The sequence below is a fragment of the Trichosurus vulpecula genome, chromosome 8 (assembly GCF_011100635.1).
Source record: "Trichosurus vulpecula isolate mTriVul1 chromosome 8, mTriVul1.pri, whole genome shotgun sequence".
NCBI lineage: Eukaryota > Metazoa > Chordata > Mammalia > Diprotodontia > Phalangeridae > Trichosurus > Trichosurus vulpecula.
Window position 1 is genome coordinate 187,815,336 of NC_050580.1, and position 12,433 is coordinate 187,827,768.

At 38.6% G+C, this 12,433-nt stretch overlaps 1 protein-coding gene across 2 annotated transcripts in view; it reads right to left on the reverse strand.

Moving 5' to 3' along the window:
* Positions 1-12,433, reverse strand: part of DPH6 (diphthamine biosynthesis 6) — a 475,806-nt gene that overhangs the window by 113,126 nt on the left and 350,247 nt on the right. For both annotated transcript variants that reach the window (XM_036736795.1, XM_036736794.1), the window contains exon 13: positions 598-840. In XM_036736795.1, coding sequence (XP_036592690.1) covers positions 598-840 — 243 coding nt within the window. The remainder of the gene's footprint in view (positions 1-597; positions 841-12,433) is intronic.

Sequence of the window (12,433 nt, forward strand, 5' to 3'; positions counted from 1 at the left end):
AATATGTGATGGAATAACTAGTTCAGTACAATTGAGAAAATAACACTAATACCTATTGGTTAACCTCAGGGGCTAAAACATGGGATCGAGATCTAGATTTTAAAGCTGATGAATGCCATTTAAATGGATCACGTGAGAATATATAGATGATGCTTTTTTCCCCGAGAAAAATCTCCAAAGAGAGGAGGTAAAATGAACCCATTCCTCTAAAAAGTATTAAAAAGATAACCCTCCCTTCAACCTTTGCACCCTGGAAAGCATACAGTGTGACACATGGGCAGAAGTGTTTTTAAACAGAGTTATTATTTAAAAGAAATTCCAAGAGGCATTAGCTGCTTTTAAAGAACTCTTAACTTATTGCTTTTGGGAATTAACATAAAGTTAGTGATGAATATAACTTTCTATTAAGCAATTTTCTTTCTCAATTGTGCACAGCCACTTACAAGGCAGAACATAACAGCTCAATCAAGCCTCATTATGCCAGATTTAGTTCAAGCCCTTCTGAAGTACACTGAGAAAGACTTAATATTGCCTGGAGAAAATCTTTTCATAAATTGCTCTTTTGCAAACTAGAAAGGAAATGAATATTATGGGTACCTTTTTATGTGTTCTCAAATTCTTTTGCCACGTGGAAAGAGCAGCTGGAATGTACTTGCTGCTGGTTACATAACAATGTGCCAGCAGAACATGGTGGAGTGTAGTTTCCTGGCTCATTGCTTTAAGAATTTTCAGGGTGTGCCTTAGGGATACAGAAGCTTCGGTCCAGACTCCACCACCCACAAGCTTCATAGTGCAAGGTACCAAGGCAATCTGTCCAGCAACGTATAGGACTTCTCCAACCTGGAATAAAAAAACAGGAGGATAAAAGATGTAGCAAAAAAAAAAAAAAAAAAAGATTTCTCTCCTTATTCGGGTGATTCCATGATCTTATAACTTTGTCCTAAAAAGAATAAGTCCCCATCAGCTTCTTCCTAGTAAAAATCACAGTTCAATGGAATAGCCAATCACTTCAATTTGTTTACTGGATGAATTTAATAGGGGTTAGTTAAACATGAAGATTCAAATTGAAAGTACCTGAAAGTACCTGTGAATAAATATTTTTAAAAACAGTGTCACAATACATGTTTGTATTGGATGAAGTACACATTGATAAGGAGGGGTAATCGTACTAGAAAGCCTGCTGGATTTGCATTCTGAGGACCTGGACCTGAATGCAAGTTCTACCATCCACTATCTATGATTCTGGACAAGAAACTTTTTAGGCATCAGTTTTTACCTCTATAAAACGAGAGTGTTGGAGGACGTAATTTCTAAGGTATCGTCTAGCTCTAAATCCTATGAAAGAAGTGTGATACAGTGGAAAGAAAGCCAGAGAACCTGAGTTCAAATCCTACACCCAATGTTTGCCACCCATGTGACTTTGGCCAAATAATTTCACCTCTTGGGGGATCAGATTCCTTCTCTGTATAATGAGTTGGATTAGATGGCCCCTGAGGTCTCTTCTAGTTACAGATACTGTGATCCTATGAACCTCACTATGCCATTTTTTAACTCCAGAGAATCATTTTGTGTAAGCGCTACTTTGAATTTCATTTTAAAGGATTTTGGTGATGGGAATAACAAAAAAACCCCAACCCATTTTTTTGGCAAGGTGGTCTCATAGGGCAGACCCTAAAGAAGTCTACAGTGTATTTTTGTTAAATTTCAAATAGGAGCTCTTGTTCTTTATCAACTTGAGATACAAAAAATAGAAATGTTTAGCATTTATTTTTGCTAGATCACACTTTCCACCTGTGCAATGCATTAGTAAGAAATTTTGCAAGCCATTTACTTTTTGTTGTTGTTTCAATACCTTCTGGATTTTGCTTTTAAAAATGAACACGTGGAAGTAGCTAGATGGTGCAATGGATAGAACACTGACCCTGGGGTCAGGAGGACCTGAATTCAAATGTAACCTCAGGCATTTAGTAGCTGTGTAATTCTGGGCAGGTCACTTAACTCCAACTGCCTCTCCCCCACAATAAATAAATAAAAATAAACACATGGTAGTTAAATAAGTGATGCATTCAACTCTTTTCTATTTTACTTCAAAATATCTGTGTGGTAGACCACTGGAGAGTTCATGTAACCAGAAGACTAAAATGCAGGTTGTTTAATATATAGAAGTGTCCAAAAAAACAGTAAAGACTTTTTTCACTTATGAGTCACTGTACCAATTCTTTAATCTTTAATAGAGGATTTATAGAACTTTTATCAGACTCAAATGTTTGCTGAATTGAACTAAAGATTTCTCCGAATTAGAGCTCAGTGAAAAGAAATCTCCATCCTGGAAGACAAGGCAATCAAACCATGTGACAGTCCCATATGCAACTCCAAATCTGTCCTCATCACTGTCTGTAGAGCTCACAAAAGAGTCACACATGTAGCTATTGGAAGAATATCTTACACAATTTGGCATACAAGTTCTAAGATTAGCAGCTGAAGAGGGGGAGGAAGAGGAGAGGAACATAATAGATGAACTGACACCCATCCACTATCTTTTAAAATTATTTGGAATGTTAAAAATATTGTTTTGATTAATCTATATATACCCTCAAATTTGAAAGAGAAATGTAAAGCATGTTGTGGTTGAAAGAACAAATGGTTTTTTAAAACTACTATGAAATATATGTCACTGAACAAGGGAGTCCAGCCAGCTCCCAAGTGGCATGTTGACATGATGAGAAGCAAATCCAGGATGCTGTGAATCAAAGAGGAATGGGTCTATTTTTAAAGAGGCCTGTGTTTCCCACCCCCTATGCCAAGTGCAACCTTCTGGAGAAGCCCAGCCTCCAAAATAGGTAAGTGTCTAAATGTTCCAGGAGTTATCTCCCCAACATTCATCTACCTCCTCCCCCGAAAGGCCTTTGGCTCTCCATGCATCACCCATGTTAATTATGAGACAAACAAGAGCTATTCAACCAAGTCACTTCCCCTATTCTTGAACAGATTGTTTGAGACATAATATGAATACTAATTAATGATAAAATATCTGTCGGTGTTTTGAAATATGGACTAAGACAGCACTTTTAAAAAACCTCTCAGAGAGTTCTTGTACAATAAGCCCATTGGTCATATGAAGGGTCAGGCTCCAGCTCTGAGATATGTGAGCAAAATTGGCAGAGCTTTTGGCTCCGATTCAGTGGAAAACTGTGGAGGGCTTTTTTTGGGTAACTTTCTTTTAACCTTTTTTTTCCCTCTGCTAAATTGGAAAAGTTAAAAAAATTCTTTTTTGGAGAGAAAGAAAAGAGTCTTACAGGATTACTGTGGTGGATAGAGGAAGATAGAAATTTACATAATCAAGGATGGATCTACACTACATGGATCCCAAGCAGGTTTTATTTAGTCTGATTACAATGTTAAGAGCATAAGTCCTCAGTCTTTTTAGTCCTTTATTTAGGGACTCTGTTTCCAAAAGTTGTTGCTGTTGTTCAGTTGTTTCAGTCATGTCAAACTCTTCATGACCCCATTTGGGGTTTTCTTGGCAAAGATTCTGGAGTAGTTTGCCATTTCCTTCTCCAGCTCATTTTTCAGATGAGGAAACTGAGGCAAAGAAGATTAAGTGACTTGCACAGGGTCACAGAGCTAGTAAGTGTCTGAGGCAGGATTTGAACTCTTGAAGATGAGAATTCCTGACTCCAGATCCTGCACTCTATCCACTGCGCCACCTAGGGGCCCATTTTCAAAAGACAAACCACCCTTAATATAAAATCCCTCCTATACAAATTCTCCTTTACATACAACCTTCCTCCACTGATCTACACTAATCAGACCTACCCTTATCCAGAAAGTGCTCAATGTTGCAAAAATGGAAGGTACCCCAAAAGTCTTAGTGCCATTTAAAGTTATTTAAACCTAAAATGGCACTAAGGTTTTTGGGACACTGTGCCTATCTATATCTCTCTCCAATCACCTTGTCTCCCTCCTAAACTCTTAACTGCAATGAAAGCTCCTTGTGGCAGCTCCTGTCTCACTTTTGTATTTGCATCCACAGGGCCTAGCACATAGTAAGCACTTGATAAAATGCTTGTGGATTGATTGATGAAGCCAAGTATGCACATACTTAGAGCTACAGGAAAAGGGTCCGTTGTTGTTAAATAGAGATGGGATTATAAACATTATATTCAGATTTTAAAGTAGTGGTATTTGGATGTAGTGGATAGAGTGCTTAGTTTGGAGTCAGAAAGATCTAGGTTTAAATCCTGCCTCAGATAACAACTTAGTGATGTGAACCCTGGACAGGGTTACTTTCTTCAATCCTCAGACAATTCCACAAGACTTCTCTCCTGAGTCACTGAAAAGTTGTGATCTTTGGTAGAGGGAGTTCCCACAACTAGAGTTAACTACACTGAAGAAATAGCTTCTTGATTGGGTATTCAGTCCTATGAAGTTCAGTAACAAGAATGGCTGAAATAATTATTCAATATGTAGTGTGTAATAGCTCAAATCCCTGCCAAAATATGTCTCAATTCTTCTTCTAAACCAAGTATTTATTTTGGTTTCAGGAATTCTACTCCAACAATGCACTACTTCTCTTTTGCTTTCTTTCAGGTCCCATGTTTACCTGGAATGGGAAGGCATGTTATACAAGGCACTGGGTCTTAGTATTTCTAATTATTTGCACTTATTGGAAGAGTTGTGGATAATTTGAAATTGTAGATAATAAAAATATATTTTTGAACTTACTTCTGAATATGGGCAGATCTGATCTTTTAGATTTTCACTTGAAATAGAAAAATGAACACATAAAATGAAAATTTGACTCAGGAAGGTGCTGGGAAGCAGCCTAATTTCCCTCTTTTCTCTTTTGTTCCACTGTTCCCTATAACCATCACTGTGCTCATAATATATAACTCCTCAGAATGATGAAAGGTCTGCCTTCTCTCAAATCTTCCCTGGATTGGGAAAAATGATTCAGTGTTTGGGTCTCTCTCTTTTCTTTTTTAACATCAGAAGTAAATAGAGGAGTCAAGAGGTCCACAAAGCTATAATTGGAGAGGTTGTTGCTAGTCTTTAAAATGTCAGCAAAGCAAGTACAGAAGAAAAAGTAAAAAAAAAAAGCTGAAAGTAACATTTCCTGTGTATAAATAATTATACAGATAATTCAGTTTCGAATGATTAATTGTTGAATGAATATATGTACTTTTTATATTTGAACTTTATGCACTATCTCTTGTTTTCCTCATCTGACTCTAAGATTAATGAAGACAGGGACCAAGTCTATTATTTCCTCTATGACTTCATCCTCCGAGTGACTAATAGAATGAGTAATACTCTTTACACAGTAGGTATTCAGCAAATGTTACTGGTGCTGTATTGTCTTGGCTATCAACTAATGGAAACCAACATGCCTGTATTTTCATCTTTTAAATGAAAATTTTATCAATGAGTTTTATTTTTAACCCCTCCCTTTCCCCCCCGCCCCAACCTGGGGTATATCACCCCACTCACACTTATCCAGTGAGCCTTCGCTTGTAACAAAGAACAACAATTAAGTTGCTGTGGACTATGTCTGACTGCATAAGCCGCATTCCATACCTACTGTCCTCTCCTTCTTCAAGGAAAGGAAAGAAGCATATTTCTTCATCTTTTCTCCAGGGCTCAGATTGGTAATTACAATTACGCAGTACTCATACCCATTTTAGTGCTTTTCCCCTTGACGTTACTATAGTTATGGTATATATTGTTTTCTAAGTTCTACTTCTTGGGCTCTGAGATATCTGCTTTCCCTGGACATGTTCATGTTCCCTGAGCATATTTGTGATTTAAGGTCTGCCTAAGTTTTTAACTTGCTACTGTTGTGTGAGGGTAGAAGAGATTTGAGTGGCTTTCTAAGAAAATTCAGAAAAGCTTCGACGGTGCTGAGACATTAATAGTAAGTAATTCCTCCACTATCAAAACCAATAACATGAATAGGGAGAAGCAGGAGGGATTCTGCCAATAGGGAAAATAAAGGAAGCTTGGGGGAAAAAAAGGGAAAAAGAAGACTAAGGATTATTTCTTTATCCTCAATCGATTTATACAGTTCTTTTGCTTAAAACAAACAAACAGAAGAGGCAACCCCAGCTGTCATGTTTACTCCTGCTGCTTTTTTAAAAAAAGCACAGAACCTGGCATAATAGGCAACAACCAACCAAAGAAACTGGACTTATTTTTATGGTACAGAAGATGTGGCAGTTGTAACGGGAAAAAACAGCCAGTAAATCTGGTTGTAGGATGCCTCCCAGCGTAATGGAGAGAATAAAATACAAAATCTTAATATTCCCTTTAGGTCATATGTTAATGTACAGAGTAGTAAACACATTCTTTGACCCCCAAATACTTGAACACCAAGTTAGAAAGCATTTTTGCTTCCATGAAGAGTGGGGGTTAACATTTACATGCTGTACTCACGTGAGAGGGGGTAAACATTCACATGCTACACTCATATGAGTGAGGGTTAACATTCACATGCTGCACTCACATGAGGGGGGTTTAACCTTCACATGCTGTGCTCATGACCAGCCTGCCTTGGCTCACTACAGCTCATGGTGATTGGACCCTACTCCTCCCCTTTTCCACTGTCTACACAGTAGAACCTGATGCCTATATTAAAAAAAAAAGTAAGGAAGTAATATCTTTGCTCTCATTCTTTTACTCGCCCTGTGGGTTTTTTAGTGGTAATCAAATAATTAGAACAGTAGAAGTTAGCTCCACTGTCTTTCTGGGTGCCATGGATTGTGGTAGGTACTGGGGGAGATAGATACAAAGACAAATAAACCACACCTCTTGGCTTTAGGAAACTTATATTTACAAAAACTTGTTTTTAATTGAAGTAACATACTTCCTGTCAACTAAGGAGCCGTGGAGAGTTACATCAGTGTAGTGGCAACCACACTGGCACACCCAGGATGGCTGCTAGCACAAGTTCTTTTATCTGCTTTACTAGGAAAGACTGCTCAAAAAGGTGTCAGTGATCTTCCTTTAATTATATTCACTAGTTCAGGGGACAGGTCAGCACCCTGAACATCAGAGAAAATACAGAGAAGAGAAATTAGCATAAAGACCAACAAATAGGGCTCTTAACTGCCTGAATCAAAGTAATACTGCTATACACTCTACATACACCACTGGATCGAAAGAGCCTCTACCTCTGAACAGTCAAGGAGTTCTGAACATACAGCTACTCAGAGTCTTGACCAGGGAATCACAAGATCATTCTCATAAGTGAACCCCCAAAGCAAAATACCAACTCAGAGTATACATACACTTCTCAGAGCCAGAAGGCACCACAGCCCTCCTGAATCAGTACTTAATTAGAAATTAGCAAAAGGTGTGAAAGCCTTCCTACAAGTAAGCTTCCTCTAAGCAAGTTTCCCTTAATGGGCTCCATTTGAGGCTACTAACGGGCAGGGAAGATCTTACATCCCATTAACATTACAAAAAAGAGAGAAGAAGAATGAAAGAAGTCATTGAAGGGTGGTTGTGGGTATTATACATTGGGCATTTTGGCACAAGGATACTTTTGCTACCCAAACATCAAAGAACTATATATTTGATGCAAAGCAGCTTGGAGGTCATGAGGCTAAAATGTGTGAACTCTACTATGCTTGGTATTCAAAGCTAGTGTCAAACAGGTAAAAATTATACATGAATCAGGAACCAGTAGATTACTTGATAAACCAAAAAGTACGGCACTCCGTTATGCCATATTACTTTTCACGACATGGCCAGGTAGAGATGTGTGACTGGAAGTTGATTGGAAGAGAAATCTGGAATAGAGAAAGAAGTGTACAAGTCATTTGAATAAAGGTGATAGCAAAAGTCACAGGACAGAATGAAGGGGCAAAGGGGGTTACAGTACAAAACAACAGAGAATGTCTGAGGGGATAGGAGAAAAAAGAAACGGCCAAGAAAAGAAAGAACAAAAAGGTACAGTGGTAGGTGAATCAGTGTTATGAAAGCTAAGAAAGAAGAGTGTTTCAAAGGAAGAGGCAGATTAACAGCGTCCAGTGATGTTGAGGAGAGTAGATAAAGGATTGAGAAAAATAACTGGTGACTTTCCTGCAGGGAAGGTTCGATTATGTTATCTCCCCCACTCAATAAATGCCAGTAATTTTCTATTACCTATAAGATTGAATATAGACTCCTGTTTGTCATTTAAAGCGTTTCACAATCAGGCCACTTTCCATCTTTCCAGTCTTCTTACGTATTACCTCTTTCCACACATTTCTGTGGTCTAAACATACTGGTCTACTTGCTGTTCCCCCCTACATGACTCTCCACCCTGTCTCCATTACTATGCACTGGCTACCTTCCGTGCCTAGAATGAACTTGCTCCTTATTTCCATCTCTAGGTACTCCTGGTTTCCTTTAAGACTCAGTTCAAGTGCCAGATTCTATACAAAGACTTTCCTGATCTCCTGAGGTGCCAGCACACTCCTTCCAAAACAATTTTGTAAATGCTATGTGTATATTTCTATATGTGCATATGCTTTCCCTCCCAACCTTATCCCTCCCAGTTAGAAAGTAAGCTCCTTAAGGATAGGCAGTGCTTCACTTTTGTCTTGTATTCCTAGCACTTAGCACAGGTCATGGCACATTAGGAAGTGTTGATTGCTTGATGGATTGACCTCGGAGAAAGCAGCTTCATTAGTTACAGTGTGGAAAGTGGAAAGCAAGTTGTTGAGGAACATATAGGTAAGGGTTAAGTAGAAGCATAGGGTATGGGTTAGTCTTTCAAGAAATAGAATGTAGGAAAAGGGAGGGATAGGATATTAGTTTGAGAGTATAAGCAGGGCACATGTTTCTAACCACTGGGGACTGAATCAGTAAAGAAGGAAAAATTCATGAGGAAATAGTGACAGTGGGCCAGGGGGGGATGATTGATAGAAGTAAGTCCTGAAGAAGGTAGGAAGAATAAAGAGCTGAGATTAAGAATAAAGATGGAAGAAGAATCTGTGGTAAAGAAGGATCGATGGAAGTAAGTCCTGAAGAAGGTAGGAAGAATGAAGAGCTGAGATTAAGAATAAAGATGGAAGAAGAGTCTGTGGTAAAGAAGGATCGATGGAAGTAAGTCCTGAAGAAGGTAGGAAGAATAAAGAGCTGAGAATAAGAATAAAGATGAAGAAGAATCTCTGGTAAAGAAGAAAAGCCTTTCTTCACAAACAAGAATAAAAGATGCTTTTTGAAACTGAAAATAAAGAAGCCTGTGTCAGAAGGCCTCAATCTCCTTAATACAGTTCATCTTATGAGAGCAAGGGGTCACAGTGGTGAGATACTTAAAGACTGGCTGGTAGTGGTTACCCAGAGTTGGGGATTAGCCATGTAGACAGTCAAGGAGTGGCAGTGGGGAATGATTCTAGATTATTATAGTGTGGAAAAGTCAAGGTAGAGAATTTAACAAAAGCAGAACAAGGATAATGGTCTGAGACAAAATGGAGAATTCAATGGCCTAGCATACAAAATGAAGATGAAGATGAAGAGTGGGTTCAGCAGAAATTATGGAGATTGGAGCCCGAGAAGGGAATTTCAGAGTTCAGAATGTTAGAAATAGAACAATTCTCTGTGCTGATAAGGTCTCAAGTATGGTTGTGCCAGTGGGTAGGTGAATGGTGTGGAGATATAGGCCACTGGAATAAAGGAGATGGAAGAGCCATTAAGGTAAGGGTTCTAGAAGTAAGTGAACTTTTGAACAAGTTCAAGAAAAGGAGGAGCCTATAATCATTAGTCCACTTGAATAACTGCAAAATCATATGAACTAGTATTACTTAAATTGTATAGAAAACAGGCCTTATAGCCAGAAAAATTTTGGCTTAAATTCTACTTTTGATACATCCTGCCTGTGTGACCCTGGCCAAGATCCTTAACCTCTCAGTAACCCAGGAAGCACTCTAAGGCTAAGTTTAGACAAAACATACATCTACATGCACACACACACACCCACACACACACACACACACATACATGCACACACACAGCCTCTGAATATTTTTGCTGTCTCATATTAGCCTTGTAGTTGATTACGTACAAAAAAAAATGTATCTTAGTAAACACTTAGCAAAAACTAGGGCCCTTATTGCAGGACTGTAAGCTTTTTGTGGGTAGGGACTACATTTTATTTACCTTTGTGTCCCTTCAATGCATAGAACAGGGATTTGTACATAGTGTCTACTTAATATGTAGAATAAATGAATAATTATTATCATTCTTTATTCGTCATAAACTGTTTCTGGCCTTAGTAACAAAGCTGTTCTATAAACAAAAAGAATGCCTGGTATGACTTATCGCTCTGCATTAAGATCAGACAGGGCCTAAATTATAATAGTGGAAATTGGTTTAATACATCCTTCAGCTAGAGGACAGCTAGATGGCATAGTGGATAGAGTACCAGACCTGGAGTCAGGAATATTCATTTTCATGAGTTCAAATCTGGCCTCAAACACTTACTAGCTGTGTGACCCTGGACAAATCATCTAATCTTATTTGCCTCACTTTCCTCATCCACAAAGTGAGCTGGAGAAGGAAATGGCAAACCACTCTAGTATCTTTGCCAGGAAATGGGGTCATGAAGAGTCGGACACCATTGAAAACAACTGAACAACACGTTAGAGAAAGATAATGTCCTAGGCGAACAATTAAACACATTGCAAACCTACAAAACTTTCACCAGTATCAAATCTGACTGTTGGAATAATCTGTAACAATAGGGGGCAGCTGGGTGGTGCAATGAGTAGAGCCCTAGGCCCTGGAGTTAGGAGGGCCTGATTTCAAATTTGGCCTCAGACACTTGACACATGTACTAGCTGTGTGACCTTGGGCAAGTCACTTAACCCCAATTGCCCTGCCAAAAAACCAAAAAAGAAAAAAAAGGAATAATCTGTAACAAGAAGCTAATCGCCAACATTATCAATTCACTTAATAACTTCTGAAGAGGCATGGAAGATTGGAAAAAGTAGGGAATATGGGAGTTGGAGAAGGAAAGCACTCAAGCTGAATTCAAGCAAACTGGAATAAATGAGAAAACCACTACAAGGTCTCCCTGAAATCAAGCAGCGCCGAATACAGATAGTCCTAGCATCGCGTACAATTAGGTGTAGGACTTTGTGCTGTGATTATTGCATGAGAGGTTGAGATTTCAGATTTAAGTCATCTTCCTTTTGTTCTATAGCAAACCTCTCCTCTCCTCAGCAGCAGAGATCCAGAAAGCTTATGTCTATACTCATTAAGAGAGGGCTCAACTGTGGTTCGAAGCCTCCACTTTCAGACTATGGCCCCAGAGGCATTTCAGCACCTGTGCCCCCAACCTGTTCCAGCTTGCTGTAGTAATCGGCAGCAGCAGCAGAGGTGCATTACGGTGGGAAACAGTGCAACATTTTCTCACAAAAAAAAGCTATTTAATGTTTTGTGTGCAAGCTGCTGAACTGCACCACTCAGAAAACAACTGAAGGCAGAATTTCAACTTGGCCTCAAGTATTTTGCCAAGAAATAACATACTACTCTTCCCTGGGGAATAAAACACCTGTTTCTATGAGTGATTTGAGTCAATGAGTAATAAACTAAATCTTTGTTATGAATGCATTCTGGTGTCTGAATGACTGTTGCCCTTTTAGAGGTCAAAGTGCATAAAAGATTCAGTGACCTACTGACTTGACAGTCAAATAACCTGCCATTATGTGTGGTCAATATAAGTAAGCACCACGGACAATGTGCTAATTGGCTGCCTCTGGTCAGCCATATGTACCTTTGACCTTAATGAGTACCCAATCAATTAATACTTAAGGCAATAAAGACCTCGTGCTGATTAAGTTAGACAAAAATCATCTTTTCTAACAAGCTTAGAGCTACAAAGTGGCAAACTTTTAATTTAATATGTGATAATTCCTTCTTCAGAGGGCCCTCTTATTTAATGATAGCAAAATTGCATTCTGTAATGTGAAATCTTTGACTTGACTATACAGTCTGACTAAAGATTAAAAAAGGTATAAGCACTTGAAAAGAGCCTTTTAATTCTACGTTTGATTTAAATGCAACTCAATCAGAACATGATATAATCTTGAAGAGGTAACATACATTGTTTCCTTAACTGCTACAGATTCCATATCAAGATTCTGGTGAAAATAATGAAATGGAGTGATGGGTTACTGAGTTTGTGTCTCGCTCCTAGCAGCAGTAGTTAGCCAAACAAAGGGTTTCTTTTTAATTGAAAATGGAGGCTCTGTTGGATGTTCCTCATTTTGTGACAAGTATGGGGAAATGTGTTGTACCTGAAAAAATAAATTAACATCTGCAAATCATAATAAAAATTCTCAGACACAAAAAAGATTGCCCTCTGCCATGAAATGGTCAGTGCATAGCCACATTCATTTGTGTGCTGCAATAGGGAAGTATGTAAAATAGTCTTTGCTTAGAGAAA